General features: G+C 35.7%; 1 protein-coding gene across 1 annotated transcript in view; it reads right to left on the bottom strand.

The window, feature by feature from the left end:
- Positions 1 to 6,237: 6,237 nt before the first annotated feature.
- Positions 6,238 to 23,111, bottom strand: part of IPO7 (importin 7) — a gene marked incomplete at its 3' end in the record, with an annotated part of 47,070 nt that continues 30,196 nt past the window's right edge. The window contains exons 10-25 of the mRNA XM_079708456.1: positions 22,683 to 22,782; positions 21,839 to 21,915; positions 21,335 to 21,451; positions 17,956 to 18,045; positions 17,382 to 17,547; positions 17,028 to 17,188; positions 15,818 to 15,946; positions 13,938 to 14,004; positions 13,729 to 13,854; positions 13,190 to 13,287; positions 11,944 to 12,039; positions 11,026 to 11,246; positions 10,719 to 10,924; positions 9,312 to 9,518; positions 7,375 to 7,491; positions 6,238 to 6,335 (exon numbers count right to left, since the gene is read on the bottom strand). Coding sequence (XP_079564582.1) covers positions 6,238 to 6,335; positions 7,375 to 7,491; positions 9,312 to 9,518; positions 10,719 to 10,924; positions 11,026 to 11,246; positions 11,944 to 12,039; positions 13,190 to 13,287; positions 13,729 to 13,854; positions 13,938 to 14,004; positions 15,818 to 15,946; positions 17,028 to 17,188; positions 17,382 to 17,547; positions 17,956 to 18,045; positions 21,335 to 21,451; positions 21,839 to 21,915; positions 22,683 to 22,782 — 2,076 coding nt within the window. The remainder of the gene's footprint in view (positions 6,336 to 7,374; positions 7,492 to 9,311; positions 9,519 to 10,718; positions 10,925 to 11,025; positions 11,247 to 11,943; positions 12,040 to 13,189; positions 13,288 to 13,728; positions 13,855 to 13,937; positions 14,005 to 15,817; positions 15,947 to 17,027; positions 17,189 to 17,381; positions 17,548 to 17,955; positions 18,046 to 21,334; positions 21,452 to 21,838; positions 21,916 to 22,682; positions 22,783 to 23,111) is intronic.

Raw genomic sequence — 23,111 nt, 5'->3', positions numbered from 1 at the left:
ATAAGCATAGGTATAATACAACTGGTAATGTTTTGTTAGTGGCTAATTGCATGATTCCCCTCATTTCAAGCTATCTATAGTGACTCCAGTATGTGCAATTTTTCCATTTTACCAACTCTACCCCTGGACCACGTGTTAACCCCATTCATTCATTACATCTTTGAAAATATCACCCAGTAAGTGAGCTCCAAGGTTACTAGTTGTGGTTAATGTGTGTTAGGTTTATTTTAGTGGGAAACTAATAGGAGAGTAAACTCAATTTACAAAATGTTACCAATCTAAAACTCCTGAAGATTCCTCCTGCTACCCACCCAAACTCTGGCACCAGCTAGGGCTGTTTGATAGGGTGATGGGATTTAAAAAACAAATGAGCAGCTGGTAGCAAAACAAAGTATTGGGGGGAAGAATACTTTCCCTATAATAAGGGGATAGCTCGATCTTAATTTGTATTTAATGAATAAACATTTCATGTTACTTTTTAGAGAACTTTAAACAAATTTGAGGCTTAAGAAAACTGAAAATTGAGATATTCGTATATCATAAAATTCATCATTTTAAAGTATACATACACTTAAGTAGTTTTTAGTATATTCACAAAGCTCTTCAACCATCACCATTATCTAATGGAAAACACCTTCATCACGCCCGAAAGAAACCCTATGCCCAATAGCACTCACTCTCCATTCCCTCCTCCCTCCCCACCCCTGCCTAGTGTTCACTAACCTATTGATTTGCTAATTATAGGTCTTTCATGTAAATGGATCCTGACTTCTTTCACCTTGTTTTCAAGGCTTATCCACATGTAGCACTAAATTGTACTTCATTCCTTATTGCCAAATATCTGATTATTTGGATATACCACATTTTGTTGATCCATTCACCAACTGGTGGCTATTTGGGTCGTTTCCTCCTTTTGGCTATAGTAATGCTAGTATGAACAACTGTGTACAAGTTCTTGTGTGGACATATGTTTGATTTCTCTCAGTTATATGCATCATCTGGGAGTGGAATTGCTAGGTGACACTATTTTCTACCTTTCGAGGAACTGCCAAACTTTTACACAACAGATAAGCATTCTACATTGTATCAACACTATGAGGGTTTCAATTTCTCTTCTTCCTCACCAATACTTGTAATTGTGCACCTTCTTGATTATAGACATGCTAGTATGTATGAAATATCACATCATGAATTCTGATTTGCATTTTCCTAATGACTAGTGATGTTAAGCATTTTTTCCTATGATACTGGCCACTTATTTCTTTGGAGAAATGTCTACTTGGATTCTTTACTGTTTTTAAATGGGGTTTTTGTGTTGTTGAGTTCTAAGACTACTGTATATACTCAAGATTAACAGATATTTTCTCCCATTCTCTGGGGTCTTTTCACTTTCTGGAAAAGTGTCCTTTAAAGCACGAAGTTGTAAGTTTTGTTGAAGTCCAAGTCATCTGTTTTTTTTCTTTTGTTGCTTGTCCTGTGGTGTTATATCCAAACACTATTACCTAATTCAGTCACGATTTACACCTGTATTTTTTTCTAAGAATTTGAGATCTTGTATTTAAATCTTTAAACTACTTTGAATTATTTTGTATATAGTGTTAAGGGTCCAACTTCATGTTCTTACATGTAGATACCCAGCTGTCTCAGAGCCATTAAAAAAAAAGATCCTTTCCTACATTGGTTTTGGGACCCTTGTTGAAAATCAATTGACCATAAATTTAAGGGTTTATTTCTGGACTCTCAATTTTATTCCTTTGGTCAGTATAAGGTATTTATCCTTGAGAATTCCCTGGTGGTCCAGTGGTTAGAACTCTGCACTTGCACTGCAGAGGGCACAGGTTCAGTCCCTGGTGAGGGAACTAAGATCCCACAAGCCACGAAGTGCAGCCAAAAAAGAAAGAAAAAAAAGAAGTATCCTTACTAGTACTATTGTCATAATTATTAAATCATGTTTGCTTTAAAGACTGTTTTGACTATTCTGAGTTCCTTGTATTTCCACACAGATTTTAGGATCAGTTTGTCAATTCCAGCAAAAAAGGTAGCTTTTACAAGGATTACACTGAATCTGCAGATCAATTTGGGAAGTATTGCTATCTTCACAATAGTATGTCTTTCAATTCATGAACATGGGATGTCTCTATTTAGGTGTTTTGTAGTTTTCAGAGTGTGTTTTTCACTTTTATTCCTAAGAATTTTTGGGATGCTATTGTAAATGGAATTTTCTTAATTTCACTTTCGTTTCATTCCTGCTGTATAGAAATATAACTGATTTGGGTATATTGATATTATGTCTTGCAACCTTGATGAAGTCATTAGCTCTTTGTGTGTGTACGGATTCTTTAGGGTTCTCTGTGACATCATGTCATCTGTGCAGTTTTACTTCTTTCCAATCTGGATGTCTAATTGCCCTGGCTAAACCCTCATGTACAATGCTAAAGAAGTGGCAACAGTGGGCATGCTTGCATGGTTCTTGATCTTAGGGGGAAGTGTTTTTAATCTTTCATCATTAAGTCCATTAGCTTTAGGGTTTTTGGTAGATACCTTTATTCAGGTTGAGGAAATTCCTTATTTCATTTTGAGTTATTAAAAGGATGTTAAAAGAAACTTTTTAAAAAGACTCTGGTAGGAAGCATTTAAATATAAGATTCAAATACCAAGTGTAAACTGGCAAATTTCTATCTATACATGAAAGCAGAATCTATAAATACATAAAGGAATTATCACCTGTGCTTTTAAAAAACCTCGAAGGGGAATTACGTCTCAAAAAAAGTTACTTAAAATATATTCCTCTCGGGCTTCCCTGGTGGCGCAGTGGTTGAGAGTCCGCCTGCCGATGCAGGGGACACGGGTTCGTGCCCCGGTCCGGGAAGATCCCACATGCCACGGAACGGCTGGGCCCATGAGCCATGGCCGCTGAGCCTGCGCGTCCGGAGCCTGTGCTCCGCCAACAGGAGAGGCCACAAAAGTGAGAGGCCCGCATACCGCAAAAAAAAAAAAAAAAAAAAAACCACTGGAAACTAACACAATATTATAAATCAACCATATATATATATATATATATATATATATATATTATATATATATATATAATATATATATTCCTCTCATAGTAATAAAATTCTGGATTTCCAGCTGGATGTCTAGTTTCCCTTTGTAAAAACCACATGCACCAAAGTGTGAAGTGCTATTATTGCAAGGGTGGCCAACCTCATCAAGGGTAAAACCTAGAATTCAGGAGGGATTACTGATATTCACAGATAATCTTCACCAAAATTTAAAATTATATAGAACAGAACTGACATTTTTATAACCAATATGCTTTAATGTAATTTTAGGTCATTCATTTTACAAACACTTATGGAATGCCTACTATGCTTAAATCATTGTGCTAGAGCTTCCCAAAGACACGGTTTATATTAATACAATTCCTAATGACTTCTTCATGCTTGCTTCAGGGACTACATCTGGGACTGAATAGCAGCACATAGCCATAGGGCTGCGGTATGGCCACCCCTGCTCTACACTCTGGTCTCTTCCAGAGGTGAACACAGCAGTCACTATCTTGATAAGGTGTGTAGATTAGTAATCACCATTCTGTTACCTGCAGAGAAATAGATTAACATCCTTTATTTAATACTGATAAACGAATAGCTTTTATAAAAATGGATGGCTTAAGTTTACAAAAAAGTGAAGATTTTATGCTAATGTCAGCCATTAAAAAAGACAAATACTGAAACCCAGACAAAATCAGAATTAACTTGTATAAATTAAAAAATAAGTTATAGGTTAGTGAAACTGTGGGAAAGGCTGTATGTTAAATAAATAAAATCTACATGCAACTAATTACAAGTTTATAAATACTACTCTCGAAAAGTTATCTAAAAGTTCTATAACCTTATTTAAAAACACTGACACATATCAAGATCCATAATCTATAAGAAACTCTAATTTGATGTTATATTTAAGGAAATACTGAAAATAATCGAGGTATATATTTGATGTATTAGAAACTACCATCTGAACAATATTTAATATTAAATATAGTTTAATTTTAAGGTCTTTCATTTCAGTCAAAAATCCGTAAATGTAGATTAGTTTGGACTGTATGACAGAGGAGACAATAAAACATGTTCTCAAATACATGCCAATACATTTTCTTGAAACAAAACCTCAGCAAACGAGAATTTCCATACTGTGCATGGGAATAACTAAAACCTTTATTAGATATGGTTTCCAATAACAATGTGAAAATTGGAATTATCAATTCAAAGAGCAGTGAAGTTTGAAATTTTAAAAAGTAGACTAGATATTAGGTAGGGGATAAAAGGTAAAGGAAGACGAAAATGTTTAATACTATTCAGTATCTCCCCTCTGTACACAATGTTGCATATATACAACTACTCCACTTTAATTTTACTGATTTTATATAATAGTGAAATCCCCTGAAGCAACCTAGGGTTTACAGATGGTGTCCAACTTGGGGGGAAAAAATTAGAAACACAATTGATTAACAGTTTTCACCCACACATTTTAGACAGACATTTTTTTTCTTTTTTTTTTTTGCCAAGATTTTCATAGTAAATTCATAAATATAGGAAATACTTTCACTCCTTCAGTGTTAAAATAGAAAACCAAACAGTGCCAACAGTAGTGGCTTAATTACTGGCATACAAGAAAAACACAACACCAATGGGTTTTCTTCATTATGCATTTTAAATAATGTGTGCATGTTTCATTTTTACAGTTATAAATTTTCTAGTCTGTTTAGACAACAGCACTTAATAGTCTTGAATCCATTGAGATGTTGCTTTCAATTTGAAATATTGTGTGTATACATGTATATAAAAAATAAACCAATGTATGACTTCTGACAGATGTTTAATATCAATAAAAGCTTATTTTTGAACATGCAGTTAGAAGAGAGGGAAGCAAGCCAACCTCTCTACATTGTCTTGTTGCTGGCCTGTTTTTGCAGTGGTATCAGTAGTGGTTTTTGGAGGGAACCCTGTGCCTTCAGCCTGTCTAAGACCAGATACCACCATCAACAAGAGGGGGAGAGGAGATGGGAAAAGGGAGGTGGGCAGGTGTTAAATGTCAATTTTAAAAGTGTACATTTTGTGTTCTTTCTAGGTATAGGATAAAAACAGATCAATGAGGAAAAAATTTATAATTAGGAAAAAACTGCAATCAAATGAAGACATAAAAGCCGAATTAAGTTCTTTTAATAGATTGCATATATAGATGTTTAGCCATACTCTTTTATCAACTCTTTAAGAGTAGAACTTTATATCCAATTTACATGCTTCAAATATCATCCTTCCTATTTGTTACAGTAAGGTCTTGTATCCAAATATCCACTTGTACACTGAGAGCTTTAAGAAAAAACAGGACACAGAGGGAGTTGCCATTTTTAGCAGCAATGAAATATCACTAACCCCTTTTAACATACCGAATTCAAGTCACTATCAGAGGTGAGTGCACCACAAAGTCACCAGGTACAAAATTGCTAGTTCATTTTTAAATTAATAACTTGAAATTACCCCTGCCCCCCACCCCATTACATCCCATCTTTTTATAAACAGCAAACATTTTGCTATTTTATACATAGGCTAGCAGGCTTGTTTCAATATGAAAGTGCTAATTCATTTACAGATTTTTTTTTAATCAGTTATGTAGTGCTACAATAAATGTTCAATAGTCTACATAGGAACAATCTTTGATGATGAAAATGATGAAGATTGAATAAGGCTATCGATTACCTTATCTTATTTACATATAAAGAATAGATACCCAATGGTGAGGAAGAGACAGAAATCGGACAAATACTCATAGGTGTAAAAATTACATCTACCTCTGAGCTTATACTGTAAATGAGACATTTTAAATAGTCCTGTAGCCCATGCCTATTTTTTCCTCGGAAAAAGAAAAGCTGCCTTCATGACATCCCCTCTTGTTGCAGATTTCCACAGTGTCACTTGAACTTTCAGTCAGAATCTTACTTTCTTCAAAAAATAAAGAAAATACTCCCTGCCCCCCAGGTTACCTCCCTCCCCCACCAAAATCCCTCTGGATTCATTTTCAGTGCCAAGTTGCATGATCAGGTCCCACCTCCTGGGTTTTTTTTTTGTCCATCTATTGATCAATTAGTTTAGAGTGGATAACATGAACCAGTTCTGGAACCGCTACTAGGAGGAACACAAGCTCTTCACTACAATCACACTGCAGGAAAGTGGTAACTCAATTCATCCCTGGTGCCGGGCCTCCAAAATTGAAAGAACTTGGCACAACTGGAGCACTGAATTTGTATCCTCCATGCTTCTCAATCATTTTGGATTCTAGAAAAACAAATATGTGAATGTTTAATAGAGCATTCAATCATCTTACTGCTTTGGAGAAAAGAAGGAATTGACAGACATTAACAACAACTTAACTACCAGTATTAGCCAGGAAGTTCCAAACTTTGGCCTCTGTTCTCCCTCCAAATGTATAGAAGAAAGAGAGGAGTATATTATGTAGAGAAGATGAACTCTCTTGTATGCTACAGACTTCTTAGCCAACTTTCACTTCGCATTGTTTAAAAAGAAAAATCTTTACTCTATTTTGAGTCAAATACTAAATCAGAAGGATCCAATCTCCAAAAGTAATAACAGCTAATGAATCTAATGCAGGCAAATTCAAATTAAATACTTTAGAAAGTTGTGCCTTTTTTATAAGGAGGAAACCTCTTTGAATATAATTTAGTCTGATGCAGTATTAAGACCTCTAGAAAACTACTAGGCTGTGTATTATCTGAAACATCCTGTATTGAAAGGCATACTGAAATGTTTAACGATGAAAAGAAATGATATATGTCTTTAATATAGTTTTAAAAAATTGCAGTTTTCATAACTTTAAAATTTACAATTTTAATGGAACTTTCTACTATCAAACCAGCCCCATGAGATTTAGCAACCTTATCAAAGCTACTGCACACTGAAAGTAGTCTTCAACTATACTTAAAATCAGTAAATTATGGCCAAAACCAAAATTCCTTTTTTCATGTCTACAGATTGGAATGAATTTCTTATCACCTCCAACAACTGTAGCTTTTATGTAATTTTAAATCACTTAATTTAAATTTTAAAGCTGTATCAAAGTCATTAATTGCATTAAAGAGGGGTTGAGGTTGGGACTTCCCTGGTGGTCCAGTGGCTAAGACTCTGCGCTCCCAATGCAGGGGGCTCAGGTTCGATCCCTGGTCAGGGAACTAGATCCCAAGAGTTTGCATGCTGCAACTAAAAACCCCGGTGCCGCAACTAAGACCTGGTGCAGCCAAATAAAAAATAAAGTATTTAAAAAAAAAAAAAAAAGAGGGGTTGAGGTCAATTAACATACCATGGGCTGCTCTTCTTTGATCAGCTAGAGTTGCTATATCCTGTAACTGTTTTCTTTGTTCTTCATTAAGACCATGAGTCAGAGCCTGATACCACACGGGATTACGATTTTGTATAGCTATCAAAAAGAAAACAAGGGAAAAAAGGGCAATAAGAGAGTCCTGGTAGTTCTTTTCTGTTCTATTCCCTCTACTCCACCTCCAATACTGAACTTCTGATCTAGGTTATATTCTCCCAATAATAATCTAAGGAATTTTAAATTAACTTGTGAAGAAAAGATACAGAGGGAGAAAAAAAATTCTGGTTTAGCATTATGCCTCAAAAATCTAATCATAGTCATAATTCTTATCTCTAGTAAATAAGGATTTAGAGCCTAATCCAACTGTTATACAATAAGTAACAAACTAGGGAAACTAGAAATAAAGTTAACCCAAACCCCTTAAAAGATTCAGAATTAAAGCAACTTATTTTTTTCTGCATTGCTTATTCTGCATTGCTTATTCAAAAAACCCCTTTCTTAGATATATGTACTGTCTTTCCAATAGAAAGGTGCTCTGCAGTATTTAAGTTAAAATGCTCACACATTTTTACATTATAGCCTAAAGAGCTGTCAAACTCAACCTGTGACGAATAACAAAATTTTGCAGCATGTCACAGGATCAGGTGTTAAAAATCTCAGTGTTTGGGCTTCCCTGGTGGCGCAGTAGTTGAGAGTCCGCCTGCCGATGCAGGGGAGGTTCGTGCCCCGGTCTGGGAAGATCCCACATGCTGCGGAGCGGCTGGGCCCGTGAGCCATGGCCGCTGGGCCTGCGCGTCCGGAGCCTGTGCTCCGCAGCAAGAGAGGCCACAACAGTGAGAGGCCCGCGTACCACCAAAATAAAAAAAAAAATTCTCAGTGTTTAACAAAAATATGCACTACATAAGTTGATATATAACGGTAGCAAGTCTATGTATTTCTGTATTTCAATTAGCTATATAAAGGGGTGTGTATGTGGTGAGTGAGAAAGAGAGAAAATGTGCTCTATAACATGATTTTCTACTTCTACTTTATTGCATTTACTGTGGATGAGCCTTCTATAATAAACCATCCTTTAGGGATTAACATGTGTTTAAGTATACAAAATACAAAGTCATGGACAAAAGCCAGTCAGTAAGTTCTTGGCACTTCAATCAATCCTTACAGCCTGCCATGTAGCTCAGAAACAATTCCTTGCGTTTCTGCAAGCTTGCATCACAATTGCTTTGTCATGGGCTTGGAAGATTAATGCTTTGGTTATCAGAGAATTTATTCTACATCAACGTTCATAATGCATAGGAATGATAAAATAGCACAGTAGTTAACTCTGGAGGGAAAGGATGTTCAAATATAGTGCCAATTTTAATTTCTTAAGTTGGGTTAAAGAACACAGATGTAAAAAACAAAAACTGGCACCTAGTATTCCGTAGCCACACACTGCGAAACAGGAGAAAAGAACAGAGATTCCAAGACCATAAATGTTATATAAATGGTCAAATTCTCAGACAGGTAAGCATGGGTTTAGCCAGGGGGAAAAAAAAAGATACACAAATACATAAACACAAGAAACAGACATAACAGTAGATATTTCTGGGGAAAGCTGGGAGGTTAGAAATTAGAAGTAGGAAAAACAAACTGTCGTATAAACTTTTTGAACTATACAATTTTCCTATGACGTGCATATTTCAAAATTACAATCTAAATATAAGTAAAATAATAGGATGAGGAAAATACTCTGAATCTCTAAGGCAACAGTAGAAGTAACTTTGGTTACTTTGCCTAACAATCATAAATCACATTTTAGTTTGGGGTTGATATACCCAAAACCCCTTCTTTAAGGGGCAGATGTAAATAAGAACAGATTGATTCAGGAAAATGGATCATATGGAGCTATCTGAATTACATATAGCAAGTTAACTTACTTTGAAATATAGCTTTAAATATCTGATACTCATCAACAGGGTTATCTTCATCATCAATGATCGTGGAATAGCCTTCCAGGGCAGTTTCTTCAGCATCATCTTCTTCCCAGTCTTCATCATCTCCATCTTCGCCTGCTTGCTTAGCCAGGATCTCCAAATATTCTTGTCCATCTTCATCAATATCATCTTCATCACTCCCCAGTTCCTCTGCCAAGTCATAAAAAGGTGCTCTTGTTCACACTGGAATATTCTGTTACTCACTGTAACTCACTGACAGTGAACATTGTTGGTGAATTACAAATCACAACTGAATAAATTCAAGGAAGAGTTCCAGGAATTGGTGTTTAAATACATATTCAGCAATAAACAGAAAAAAAATTCTCATAGAAATCTAAGAAAACTAACCACAACTGTTAGTACTAGAAGTCTGAAAAAGGACTGCATTATATGAGAACCAGCACTTGGTGTGCTTTGAGACTTATGGTATATACCAAATCAAATACCAACAGTAAAGTAAAATTATTTGTTATATCCACAGAATACCTTTTATGAGATTTTTTTTTTAAAGGCTGGCTGGCTAAGATAGTAAATGATAAAAGACAAAAATGGCAAGTGTTATATTTTGAAACCTTTACAATAATTTCTTTTAAACAACATCCTATCAGTTTATATTCTTGTAGTCTATACTGTCTTACAGGTGAAATGTGTTAGCCAACATCTAATTAACTTAATTTTACAGTGTAGATATAGCTAGATTTTAGCACTAACAGACAGATGTTTACCAACACTAAAAACCTGCCAACAGGGCTTCCCTGGTGGTGCAGTGGTTGAGAATCCGCCTGCCAATGCAGGGGACACGGGTTCGATCCCTGGTCCAGGAAGATCCCACATGCTGCGGAGCAACTAATCCCATGTGCCACAACTACTGAGCCTGTGCTCTAGAGCCCGTGAGCCACAACTACTGAGCCCACGCACCTAGAGCCCATGCTCCACAGCAAAAGAAGCCACTGCAATGAGAAGCCTGTGCACTGCAACAAAGAGTAGCCCCCGCTCGTCGCAACTAAAGAAAGCCCACGTGCAGCAACGAAGATGCAACACAGCCATAATAAATATACACACACACACACACACACACACACACATACACACACACACACACACACACACACACACACACAAAAACCTGCCAACACTGGAACTATATACGCCTAGAACTGCTTTACATAATGGTGATACAGCTGAAAGTTCCTGCCTTCATGGACCTTACACTCTAGTTCTATGAATGAATGAACATGAAAGCATTTGGCTATGATCCCACATTTCTTTAGGAGAAGGGCTAAAAGAACAAGTCCAGTGATATTTCTAACTGGGTAATAAGACTGGCTTCCTCCATTGCAAATCCCTTACCTGTTTCATCATCATCTTCAGCTTCATCATCATCATCACTGTCATTCTCGTGTTCTGCATGGCAGGCATATGCTCTTTTTAATCCATTAAATAAAAGAATAAAAGCTGGCAAAATCTGCCCAGAAACCTGATTTAAAACTTGTGGTATTTGTTCCATATCAATAAGAGCACATAGGCCCAGAACACACATCTTTCTGTCGTGAAGCCTAAAAAATAAAATAAAATAAAATATTTCCTTATTTTCCTTTAAAAACGATTTTGCAGAGCCCCTTACAAAGTAAATAAAGATCCAATATATGTTACTTACCCCAAGAAACAATCAACATCATTAAGCCACTGTGTAATAAAATGATTTGTAACTGGTTCAACATTATTAGGGAAGCGAAGATTTTCTAAGGTGTTGAGAAGTAGGTGTGGATTATAATACAAAGCTGCAATGGCAACTTGCAGGCACATTGTTCGAAGTTCACTTGTCTTCACCTCTCTTGTCAGTCTCTCTAAAGCTGCTTCCACGAATAAGGGAATACACTGTAGAGAAAGATAGCAAAACATTCCAAAACTGTAAGTAAAGCAGCCGTTAACTACCCACCCTTATTAACTTTCTTGTTGCCTCAACTAACCCCCTTCCATTAAATGATCCAATTTTTATTGTTGAGCCATTTCAGTGGGAAATCCAATTTTAGAGAAAAATTAGTCTTCACTGAGCTATTAGAGCCCCACCACAACAGTAATATTGGATTCAAAATATTCCTACTGACTAACCTTATTGTGGTAATCATTTTGTAATATAAACATTTATCAACTCATCACACCATATACCTTAAAGTTATACAACGTTATCTTTCAATTATGTCTCAATACACATGGATTTTCAAATTCCCGTTGAAACTGACCATGGAAATTTAATGACTAAATCTATCTTATTGCAAAGTGATAGTGTGGCAAACAATACTCTCACAATATACTTTTAAAAAAAAAACTCTTGTCAAAACTTACCTTGCATAACAAGTAGCCATAAAACTTGCCAGTCATATCTCCATACATATTAAATATATGATCATTATTAAATATTGGTTAAATTTTAAATGAACAATTTTAACATGTTATCTAGGTATCATAATAAACAACATACAAAATATATAGAATAAATGCCCCAAATGAAAAAGTGAAGGGAAAGATTCCCTCTCTGAATCCTCCAACACGAATCATTAATAGCTTCACTGACCTGGTCAATGCCACGCCCTTTGCACTGCAGAATGATGACCTCTAACAATTTTGCTGCATGACATTCTGCATCTTCTCCTGCAACTCCTGTAAGAACCTGATCAATACAAAATATAAACTGCAAGGAGGCGTCACAAAACCTTGAATCAGTATATAGCTGCTGAAGTATTTAAGGTATTCTAATTAATGAGTGACTGCAATAGTCATTGTACAGACTATAGTCTAAAGCACCCGTAGGATTTGGAGTTATTCGTCTGTAATACTGGTCTACATAATCAAAGCACATCCCATGTAGTGCCATTCTGGACCATAGCAAGTTGACAAATACTATGTCTAAAAAAATACTGACAATGGAGAGTGAGATAAGCAGGAAGTAGAGGCAATCTGTTGATGGCAAAGGCTGTCTCCAGACAAGAAATAAAAGCATGGACTTGATGTGCTCATTAGCACTAGAGGAATGTAAGGGTTAAGGATAAGGGTTTTGTAATAGAAAAGTAGATGGTATATATCTCTGTTCCCAGAGTATTAACATAAACAATATAATTTGGCAACAAATAATAACATAACTAGGTGATTATTTTGTGACTAAGTGTTCAGAAAGGAATGACATCGATGAGGACAAACACAATCTAAAAACTTCATAAAGCGAAATCATTTTTTAAATGCCCGCTGTTGGGACTTCCCTGGTGGCGCAGTGGTTAAGAATCCACCTGCCAATGTAGGGGACATGGGTTCGAGCCCTGGTCCGGGAAGATCCCACATGCCACAGAGCAAATGGCCCCAGGCACCACAACTACTGAGCCTGCACTCTAGAGCCCGCGAGCCACAATTACTGAAGCCTGTGTGCCTAGAGCCCGTGCTCTGCAACAAGAGAAGCCAGCGCAATAAGAAGTCCGTGCACCGCAACGAAGAGTATCCCCAGTTCGCCCCAACTAGAGAAAGCCCACACGCAGCAAAGAAGACCCAATACAGCCATAAATAAATAAATATATTTATTTAAAAAACCCAAAACCCAAACATTTATAACTCCAATTAAATGTCAGAGGGCAGACATAAAACAAATACTGGTCAAAGCCATTACTGAGAGATCTAGAAATCAAAGCCATTTTCAGTTTATAACTCTTAAAGCCCTTATTCTGTCAGACCCGTATGATATGTTCACCATAATGTGGTACCACGTCTCTTCACAATTTTGTACTTTTTATAGCACCAGCCTCACATGCTCATATTAACTAAAAGTGACCTACCTTTTTGCACATACTGTATATCATTTCAAGGTACTTGGTATCAGACAGAAGTGTGTCTGTATCAACTGTTACATAATTATGAAGCAGAGGCATCATATCTGTATTAATAAAAAGCATCAGTTAAGTATCTTTACTAACATATATGCTGTGTTTCTGAGAAAACCTCAGAAAAAAAAAGTAAGTCTGAATGTTCTGTCCCTAAAGTTTACTTTTAATTATTCATTTATAATTAAACGTAAAAATGAGGCTATTATTAAAGTGCATTCCTTCATATTTAGCAGTTAAAGATTATACAAAGAAGACTGACAGGGGGCAGAAGGTAAGAATGTGTGTTAAAGAAAAAAATCTCAAGTGGTAACTAAATCAAAACGTATAATGGAAATCAATGGTACGGGTCATCTTTGAGCACTAATTGCTACTGATAACTTATCCAAACAACAAAACACACAGAATATTCAAAAGTTTGTATTCAAGTGATACACTAAAATTGAATACAAATGGGGAGGAATCCTTAGTATTTCTATGATGACTTGACTTACCTGTAAAGTAATCAAAGCCATCTTGCTGAAAAACCTCAAATACCAGAGGTAGTAGCTGCCACATCTGTGGAGACACTTGTTGACATGTCAAACTATGTGCTAAAGAGAAGATCTCCTCGTAGAATTCTAAAAGAGAATACTGAGTCATTAGGACAATGCTTGCTCATATGAAATAGTAGTGTATTCTTAACACAATCAGAGGTATATACCTAAGACATGCTGTTGTAAAACAGTTCCAATGACCTGTAAGCAGATTCCTTCAAGCTGCTGGGTTATCTAAAAGAGAAGAAAAAAATCATATGGAATTGTAGCACACTGAATGAATTATTAAATAATGTATAATAATTCAATGCATTTCAATGTAAAGTCAATATTGTGAACAAATTAATATTTTAAACCTTTGTTTCAAAATGACTCATATTATGAAACTGTGAATCAATATGGATATGAAATTTAATGAAATACCATTACAATAAGACAAACAAAGAAAGAACATGCATAGTTTACCTATAAAGTAAAGGAAAAAAAAATTTCCTGGAAAAATGCAAGTAAGTATGAAAATAAAGGAGCCACATCATTCTGCAGAGACTAAAATCTTTTTGTGTGTAAACATAGATTAATTCAGGCCAGATATAACTGAGTGTAATTGAGATGTAAATCAGTAGCTTACTGAAAAATTATTTAAAATAAGGCATTATTCCTACCACTCCCAATAATTTTTAAGCCACCTCCATTTATATAATAGTGAGCTAGGCCCCCAAGTCATACAAGATAGACAGAAAATACAAACTCCCCTTTTGTCAGTATGGTCCTCAATTGGATCCCAAATCCCTGAAAGTCATCAGAATGTTTAAAAAGTGGGGGAGAGGAAACGAGATAAAATTTACTAATCAGGGGCTTCCCGGGTGGCGCAGTGGTTGAGAGTCTGCCTGCCAATGCAGGGGACACGGGTTTGTGCCCCGGTCTGGGAGGATCCCACATGCCGTGGAGCGGCTGCGCCCGTGAGCCATGGCTGCTAAGCCTGCGCGTCCGGAGCCTGTGCTCCGCAACGGGAGAGGCCACAGCACTGAGAGGCCCGCGTACCGCAAAAAAAAAAAAAAAAAAATTTACTAATCAGATATAGAAGCAGGATATCCATTTCGAATACATATACTCAATACAAACTCTTCAAATATAGTAAGCAATTGATTTGTTAACTGTAAGGTAGCTATAGGATTCCTCATGGCTTCCAGCTATCTCCAATTATAATCTACAAAAAAAATCTGAAAATTTACTGAAACTCTCATGTTGCAAAAGGCAGTTTGTAGATAATCTGAAAACATGATTTATGGATTTAAATATCTGCACTGTAATTATAAACACCAAATTTAGAACAATGTTTACTTCTAAGGGAAGAAAGTAGGGAAATGAGGTTAAGAAGTGGTTTCCTAATGGTTTCAATTACATCTATCTGAAACTTTTTCTTACTGGAAGTCTAAGGATATACCATGGAACATTAAAAATCTAATAAATTTAGGTGGTGGGTAAGGGGTACTGGTTAGTTTTCTATGTTTTTTTTACTCTTTTCTGTATGTTTTAAATAATTCCACTTTTAAAATTCATGATTACAATTCGCTTACCTTTCCAAAAGACAATAGTAAAAGAAGAAAACTAGGAAGATGATGGTGATGGTTGCACAACAATGTGAATGTACTTAATACCATTGAAATGTACACCTAAAAACGGTTAAGGTGGTATATATGTATTATACCCTAACTAAAAACAATTTTTATTAAAAAGGAAAACTAGGAAGAATATGTTTTCCTAGGAATCACCATAATTTTGTATCTGAAAAGGTAACCCTAAGAGGGAGCCAAAACCCAAAGCCTTGAGGTAAAGATACGGTAATACAAATACCTCCTTCCTTTTCCTTCTAAGATATCTGTAAGGTACCTACACAAGGGTACTAGTTAATAGATAGCAAAATCAAGGTATGTGAGAAGATGACCAGAGAATAGATAAGTCAGAGCCCTCCAAAAAGCATAGAACAGTTGATGAAGAATGGCTTGAAATTCCCTAAAACCTTTACAACACTGGATCGTTTTCTTACTTCTTTATGATCTTCAACTACACTAAGAAGTGTGTCGATGGTATTCAGGATTCCCATAGCAGTAACTGCTTTGTCATCACTTCCTTCTTCATCTGGCCCAGTCTGGATTACTTGATTAAATGTCATTGCCTACATTCAAGAGAATGTAATTAAGGTTTGCCATTAAAGCAGTATAAACATGTTTTTGTCTAAAACTTTTTATTTTTAAAAAGTTCTCACTGGGACAGCACAACCAATCAGCATTTCCAAACCAACTAATATTACTTAAGAGCTTGGGCTCTATAATCAATGGTACTGCTCTGCCACTTACTAGGTCACCTTAAACAGATTACTTGACCTCTTTTTCCTGACATCTCCATAGATACTGTGAGGCAAGGCATAGAAAGTGCTTAATATTATGAATATTTTAATTTAAATTACTGGCTAACATTTGACAATGCCCAAATACTAGTCATCAAGGTTTTTGTTGCCATTGAATTCAATCATTTTGAAAAATTCTGAGCAATTGAGCAAAGTCATTAGTTATGAGGAGTCATAATAATCAGCTTTTTATAATGCAATATACTTTTAATGAACACTACTATATTTATCCAAATGTCTTTAGCCACTTCAAAATCAGCTGTTAAAAATATCCACAGCAAATACCAAGAGTTAGATTCTTCAAACCTCAGTATTTAGCAAGAATATAAACTGTACCAAGTAAACCACTGTATAGAGAATATGAATGGATAATTGTTGGGTACATGTCCATATTTTCTATTACCCTTAAATAATCTACATTGTTAATTCTCAGAAGTTCAGGGCTATGTACAATAGACAAAGGTCAACTATGAAACTATTTACACAAATTTCACTTTAAAAATCTACTTATAACTATTATCTCTATCTGTCAGTTGGTCCAAAGCATTCCAGGAAACCACACAAACAAGGTAGTCATGATGCAATGTGAGTACAAATAAACAGCTCTGCATTGTAGAGGCATACAGCTCAGGTGTGAATACCAGACCCACCCCTTCTAATTTGGGCAAATTACTTAACCTTTTTATACCTCACATTTTCTCTCAGTATAGGAATATTCCTCATAGGATTGTGTGAGAATTAAATGAGTTAAAACATATATCAAGGGCTTAGAATGGTGCCTGACATACAGAAGCTCTGTGAAAATACTGTAATCTAAGTAATGCATAAATGACTGGTTCAAATAACATACCAAATGTTGTGTCATTTCTACTGCAATAGGAGTAACTTCTTCACTATACTCGCAGATCATTTTCTGAATTACATTGGTAAGATCATCATTTTCTGTTTCTCTTATAATATGAAGAAGAGCCTGCATGACAGGTCTGATGAATGGTGTGATGTATTCTTTAGCTGTAAGAGAAAGAGAAAAAAACTTTTCACCAAAACAGCTAAAACTCCTTAAAACCTGGCACTACATATACCAAAGAGTAAACAAGAAATCGTTTCGAATAAAAAGGAAGACAATGTATCAAGTTTCTAGGATTATGCCTTGTACAATCATGTGTAAGCACATTGCACTATTTTTGAGATATAAATCCTTTACCTTTCTCTTGATTGCTGATCAGCACTTGAAGTGCAATGGCAGCTTCCACTTTAACAGGCATTTCCCTATCATCAATCAGACATCTTCGTGTCAGCTCTAGGGCTGTTTGCAGGTTCTGGTCACTTTTGAACTTCACTTCACAAAAATAGTGAAGGACCCAGCAAGCCTTTTTTAAAAAAAATGCAGTGAGTTACTATAGGTATCTTACATTAAAGTCCACCATGTGACAATATCTCTAATGTCAAAGTTCTATGTGTGGGAATTTGGAGGCTGGCCAGTGGTAGGTATGTCCAAAGACACAACACTCGACCAGTACTATGATCCCAACTTACTCTTTGGCTACATGATGTTTGCGTGGATAGCAAGATCTGAATGCAAAACACAGACAGACACTGCTATCAGACACAGATGAAAACTATGCACACATTATGAGCAGCCATTTAAAGACATACGAAAGTCTAGAATAAAACATGGCTTTAAAGTGAACATTTAAAAGTTTCCATATAAAAGTCCACATAAGCAGTTATTCATTACAAGACATAAATGTATAAATCAATACAGCTTTAAAACATACCCTAGCTCTCATGTAGCCTAGTTCACTGCTGAAGAGAGGGAATACATGATTCTGCAACATATATTCCATCTGATCTTTGTAGATCTTTTTCTGTAAAAATAAACAAAGTTCCAAATACAACCATCTCAAATGCCAAATAGATACACAAGTTTTAAAAATGACTACTGATGTCAAAACATACATTTATTCTGGAATTTTGAACCACAAGATCCACATCCAATTTTCTTATTCTCGAACGTTACTATCAAAAATCACTGGGTACATTCTTTTAATCCTTTTACATCATTTGTTTAGAAAGCAATTATGCCAAATCTTAACATCAATGGTGTTTAAGTAACGAGAAGAGTGGTTAATTTTATTCCTTAGCTTGTAAAACGTTTTTTGTTATAAAACTATTAATATAAGTAGTTATATTTATATTAATATAACTATAAAACACTAATATAAAACTATTATAGTGAAAGAACCTCTGGAAAGGTTCTAAATGGACAATACAACATAGATTGAGAAATATCCTGCTCTCAGGGTAATAATCTGGATATCTAAAGATACTCCTGTGAATCTTAAAATAGGATATTTTCTAAATGGTAACAAGTTTTTAAGAAGAGTTCCTTGAATTGCATATTAGATCAACATTAAAAACTGACAACACTTAAAAAAACGAAAGTGACTAATGAGACATGATAACTAAATGCAACGTGGGATTCTGGACTGGATCAGGGACCAAACAAAAAAGGACATTAGTGGGAAATCTTATAAAATGTGAAAGGGGTCTGTAGATTAGTTAATAGTATCATATCAATATTAATTTCCTGGTTTTGAGAATTGTGGCATGGCTATCTAATATGTTAACATTAGAAAAAGTTGGGTGAAGAGTAATGGGAACTATTTTTGCAAATTTTCTCTAAGTATAAAATTTAAAAATATAAAGTTAAAACAAAAACCTGAATGTGAGAAGAGAACTCACTCAAGATTCCCAGACACAACAAATAACCACGTAATTTACCCTTTATAAATGAAGAGAAGAATGGGTGGATATAGAAAAGCTGAAAGATATACAAAATATACCCACAAATTAATGGTGATGAATTCAGTGGAGCATCACATGCAGCAAGGTTTCTGGGAGTAGGATGAACTGTGTCTAAATATTTACTTACACTTTGAAATAGTTATTTATTAACTTTAAAAGTGAAAACAAATTTCAGATCTCATGAAGTCAGACAAAATGTGTACAATTAAGGTGAGGTTTCTAGACATACATCTAATCCAGTCAGCCATTCTTTACCAGAAAATGTGTGCCACAAAAGCATGATGTTCCTAGGCTGTGAAGGGATATATTCATGTTTACAAACTTCCTTAAAGATCAATTTTCTGAGAAGAAAAAAACACTACTTTACAATTGTCTTGCAACACGAAAAGAAGATAACTCATATACAAAAAGAATTACCTTCAGCACAAGCAACAGCAAAAAAGTATAGAGGACATTATTTCAAAATCAAATTAAATGTGTACTTCAAAGGACATCAGCAAGAAAGTGAAAAGATAATCCACAGAATGGCAGAAAATACCTGCAAACCACAAACAGTTGATCTTTGAATAATGAGGGGGTTGGGGTGCTGACACTCTGCTAGTTGAAAATCTGCATTTAATTTGCAATTTGACCTGCATATCTGTGATTCCGCATCTGCAGATTCAACCAACTGCAGATCATGTAGTTCTGTAGTATTTATTGTTGGAAAAAAATCCACATGTTAAGTGGACCCCAAAACAGTTCAAACCTGTGTTGTTGAAAGGTCAACTGTACATGAAAAGTTTCTAGTATTTAAAATATATAAAGAACTCTAACAATTCAACAATAAAAAGACAAATAGGGCTTCCCTGGTGGCGCAGTGGTTGTGAGTCTGCCTGCCGATGCAGGGGACACGGGTTTGTGCCCCAGTCCGGGAAGATCCCACATGCTGCGGAGCGGCTAGGCCCGTGAGCCATGGCCACTGAGTCTGCGCGTCCAGAGCCTGTGCTCCGCCATGGGAGAGGCCACAACAGTGAGAGGCCCGCGTAACGCAAAAAAAAAAAAAAAAAAAAAAAAGACAAATAACCCAATATAAAAATCGACAAAAAATTTGAATAAAAATTTCTCCAGGGCTTCCCTGGTGGCGCAGTGGTTAAGAATCCGCCTGCCAATGCAGGGGACACGGGTTCGAGCCCTGGTCCGGGAACATCCCACATGCCGCGGAGCAACTAAGCCCGTGTGCCACAACTACTTAGCCTGCGCTCTAGAGCCCATGAGCCACACCTACTGAGCCCACGCGCCGCAACGATTGCAGTCCGCGCGCCTAGAGCCCGTGCTCCGCAACAAGAGAGGCCACCGCAAAGAGAAGCCCGCGCACCGCAACGAAGAACAGCCCCCGCTCACTGCAACTAGAGAAAGCCCGCGGGCAGCGATGAAGACCCAACACAGCCAAAAATAAATAAATAAATAAATCTTAAAAAAAAAAAAAAAAAAAAAAAAAAAAAATTTCTCCAAAGAAGATATACAGTAGACAATAAGCATATAAAAAGATTCTCAACATCATTAGCTATTAGGGAAATGTAAACCACAATGAGAGTACCATTTGACACCAACTGGGATGGCTGTAATTTAAAAAGACACAATAAGGAGTGTTGGTGAGGACATAGAAACTGGAACCCTCACACACTGCTAATGAATATATAAAATGGTACAGCCACTTTGGAAAACAGTCGAGCAGTTTCTCAAAATATGACCAGCAATTTGACTCCTAAGTATGTATTACCCAAGAGAAATGAAAATGTATGTCCACAAAAAAATGTGTACAGAAATGTTCATAGCTCCATTGTTAATAATAACCAAAAAGTAGAAACAAATGTCCACTTACTGATGAATGGATAAATAAAACGCAGCATATCAATACAATGGAATATTATCTGGCAATAAAAAAAGAATGAAGACTGACATGCTGTAACATGGATGAACTCTGAAAATATGCTAAGTCAAAGAAGCCACTCAGAAAGGACCACATGTTTTATCATTCCATTTATATGAACTGCCCAGAATACGTAAATCCACAGAGGAGACAAAAAGTAGATTAGGGCTAGGGCTGGGAGATTTGGGAGAAAATGGGGAGTGACTGATAAAAGGGTTTCTTTTGGGGATGATGAAAATGCTTTGGAATTAGAGCTGACAGTTGCACAGCTCCTTGAATATACGAAAAACCACTGAATTGTACACTTTAAATGGGCAAACCATAAGGTATGTGAATTGTACCTCAATTCTGTTTTATCTCAACTGCTGTCATTAAAACAAACTAATTGTGCTTGTGCATGCGTGTACACACACACACACACACACACACAGAAATACCTTCAGAAGTATTTCAGCTAAAGAGCCAATCATATGCAGGGCTCCATCTTTTTTTCGAGGATCAGCATTTGGTTCTGTAAGAATCTGGTAGCAAAATCCCATAGTCTTTTGTAGTACCTAGATTAAAAGAGAAAAGTATGCTTTACTGGATATCCAAAGAACCCTTTTAAAACATTGACGACAAAAAGATCTATACGGCTACCATTAAAAACTAAATGTTCGGGATTAGCAGATGCAAATTATTATATACAGAATGAATAAACAACAAGGTCCTACTGTATAGCATAGGGAAATCTACTCAATATCCTGTGATAAATTATAGTGGAAAAGAATATGAAAAAGAATGTATGTATATGTGTAACTGAATCACTATGCTGTACAGCAGAAATTACCATTGTAAATCAACTACACTTCAATAAAATAAATTTTAAAAAAAACCCAAGTGTATATCTGAATATATTTTAAGTATTAAAGCAAAAGTTATCCACATATTAAATAACCTACCTCTTTCCTCTTACTACAAGCTGTAAACAAAAGTGTCTGGGCAGCAGTGGTAGGAGAGATGAAATCCTCAAACACATCTAGAGAATAAATTTAAAATTAATACAGAAAATAGTAATTTCAATTTTTCAACAAACATTTTCACATAATTTACAAATGATGCTCTGTAACAACAAAAAAGGACCTTAAATTTTTGCTAAATCTTCACAGAAGATGAGCATGAAAACAAACCCAGATCCCCATATAACTTTGCAAAAGCCTAATTCCTTGTCTTTCCTGTACAAATTAAATCTTAATCCATCAACTTCTCCCAATGATTATTTTCTTTCATACAAAACCTCACTACTGTGAGAATTCTCACAATGGGGTCACAAAAGTACAAACGACTGAAAGTACATAAGATTTTGGTACGAAGAAGGACTAATACTCAACATTAGCCAAATTACAATTCTTTAGTCCCATGCAGAGACTCCAGCTTCCAGTATGCGTCGTCTCCATTTCCACACACATGATGACTGACATGGAATCCAAAAGTATACTTTAGACATTTAGTGTTTATGTTTAAGGTGTAACCTTGAATTTCTAACAGATTTGGCATGTTCCAGAAGCATATCCAATAATCATTAACTACTAACACTACTGTATTTGTGTCTGCTAAAAATGAAGATTATCATTCTCAAATGCCAAAACTAATGAATAGCTTCCTGAAAGTCTCAACAATGAATAAATTGCATTAAACAACAGAAGGCTTTTCAGTTTCTAAGATGAGGCCTTAATATTCAAGGTTTACTATATACAAATTTAACTACCGACATACTTTGTTTCTAAAAAAGTGAAAATTCCTTACCAAACTTCATGCGTATATATTCATAGGGGTCTTCTTGCCAAAGTTCCTCATCAGCATCTGTATAGCACATCAATGGAAAAATAACATCTTGGATAATGCCCTGCAATTTAAAAGTTAAGATAAGTCGGTCTTTCAAATTTCCATTAAGTGCTAAAACAAAAGTAACTCTCCAGTTTGTGTTTTAAAGCTTAACATCAAACTTCAGTAAAGTATTTAATGCATTCTCAGATCGACTATCAACGTACATATTCTTACCCTCTGTGCAACGAGTCATTATAAGACATATGTACATAGGTAGCAATTAAGTATTCCGAGAAAATGCAATATGAAATTTTAGTCCATCATATCCTACAGTTCTAAATAAAGCAAATAAATTACATTGGAAATAGTACATAAGCAAATTAGCCTCAAAAGTAATTGGGTGAAATA

This window comes from Hyperoodon ampullatus, assembly GCF_949752795.1.
Source record: "Hyperoodon ampullatus genome assembly, chromosome: 7".
In the NCBI taxonomy this organism is placed as follows: domain Eukaryota; kingdom Metazoa; phylum Chordata; class Mammalia; order Artiodactyla; family Ziphiidae; genus Hyperoodon; species Hyperoodon ampullatus.
Note: the sequence above shows the minus strand (reverse complement) of the source record. Positions and strands in the feature narration are given on the sequence as shown.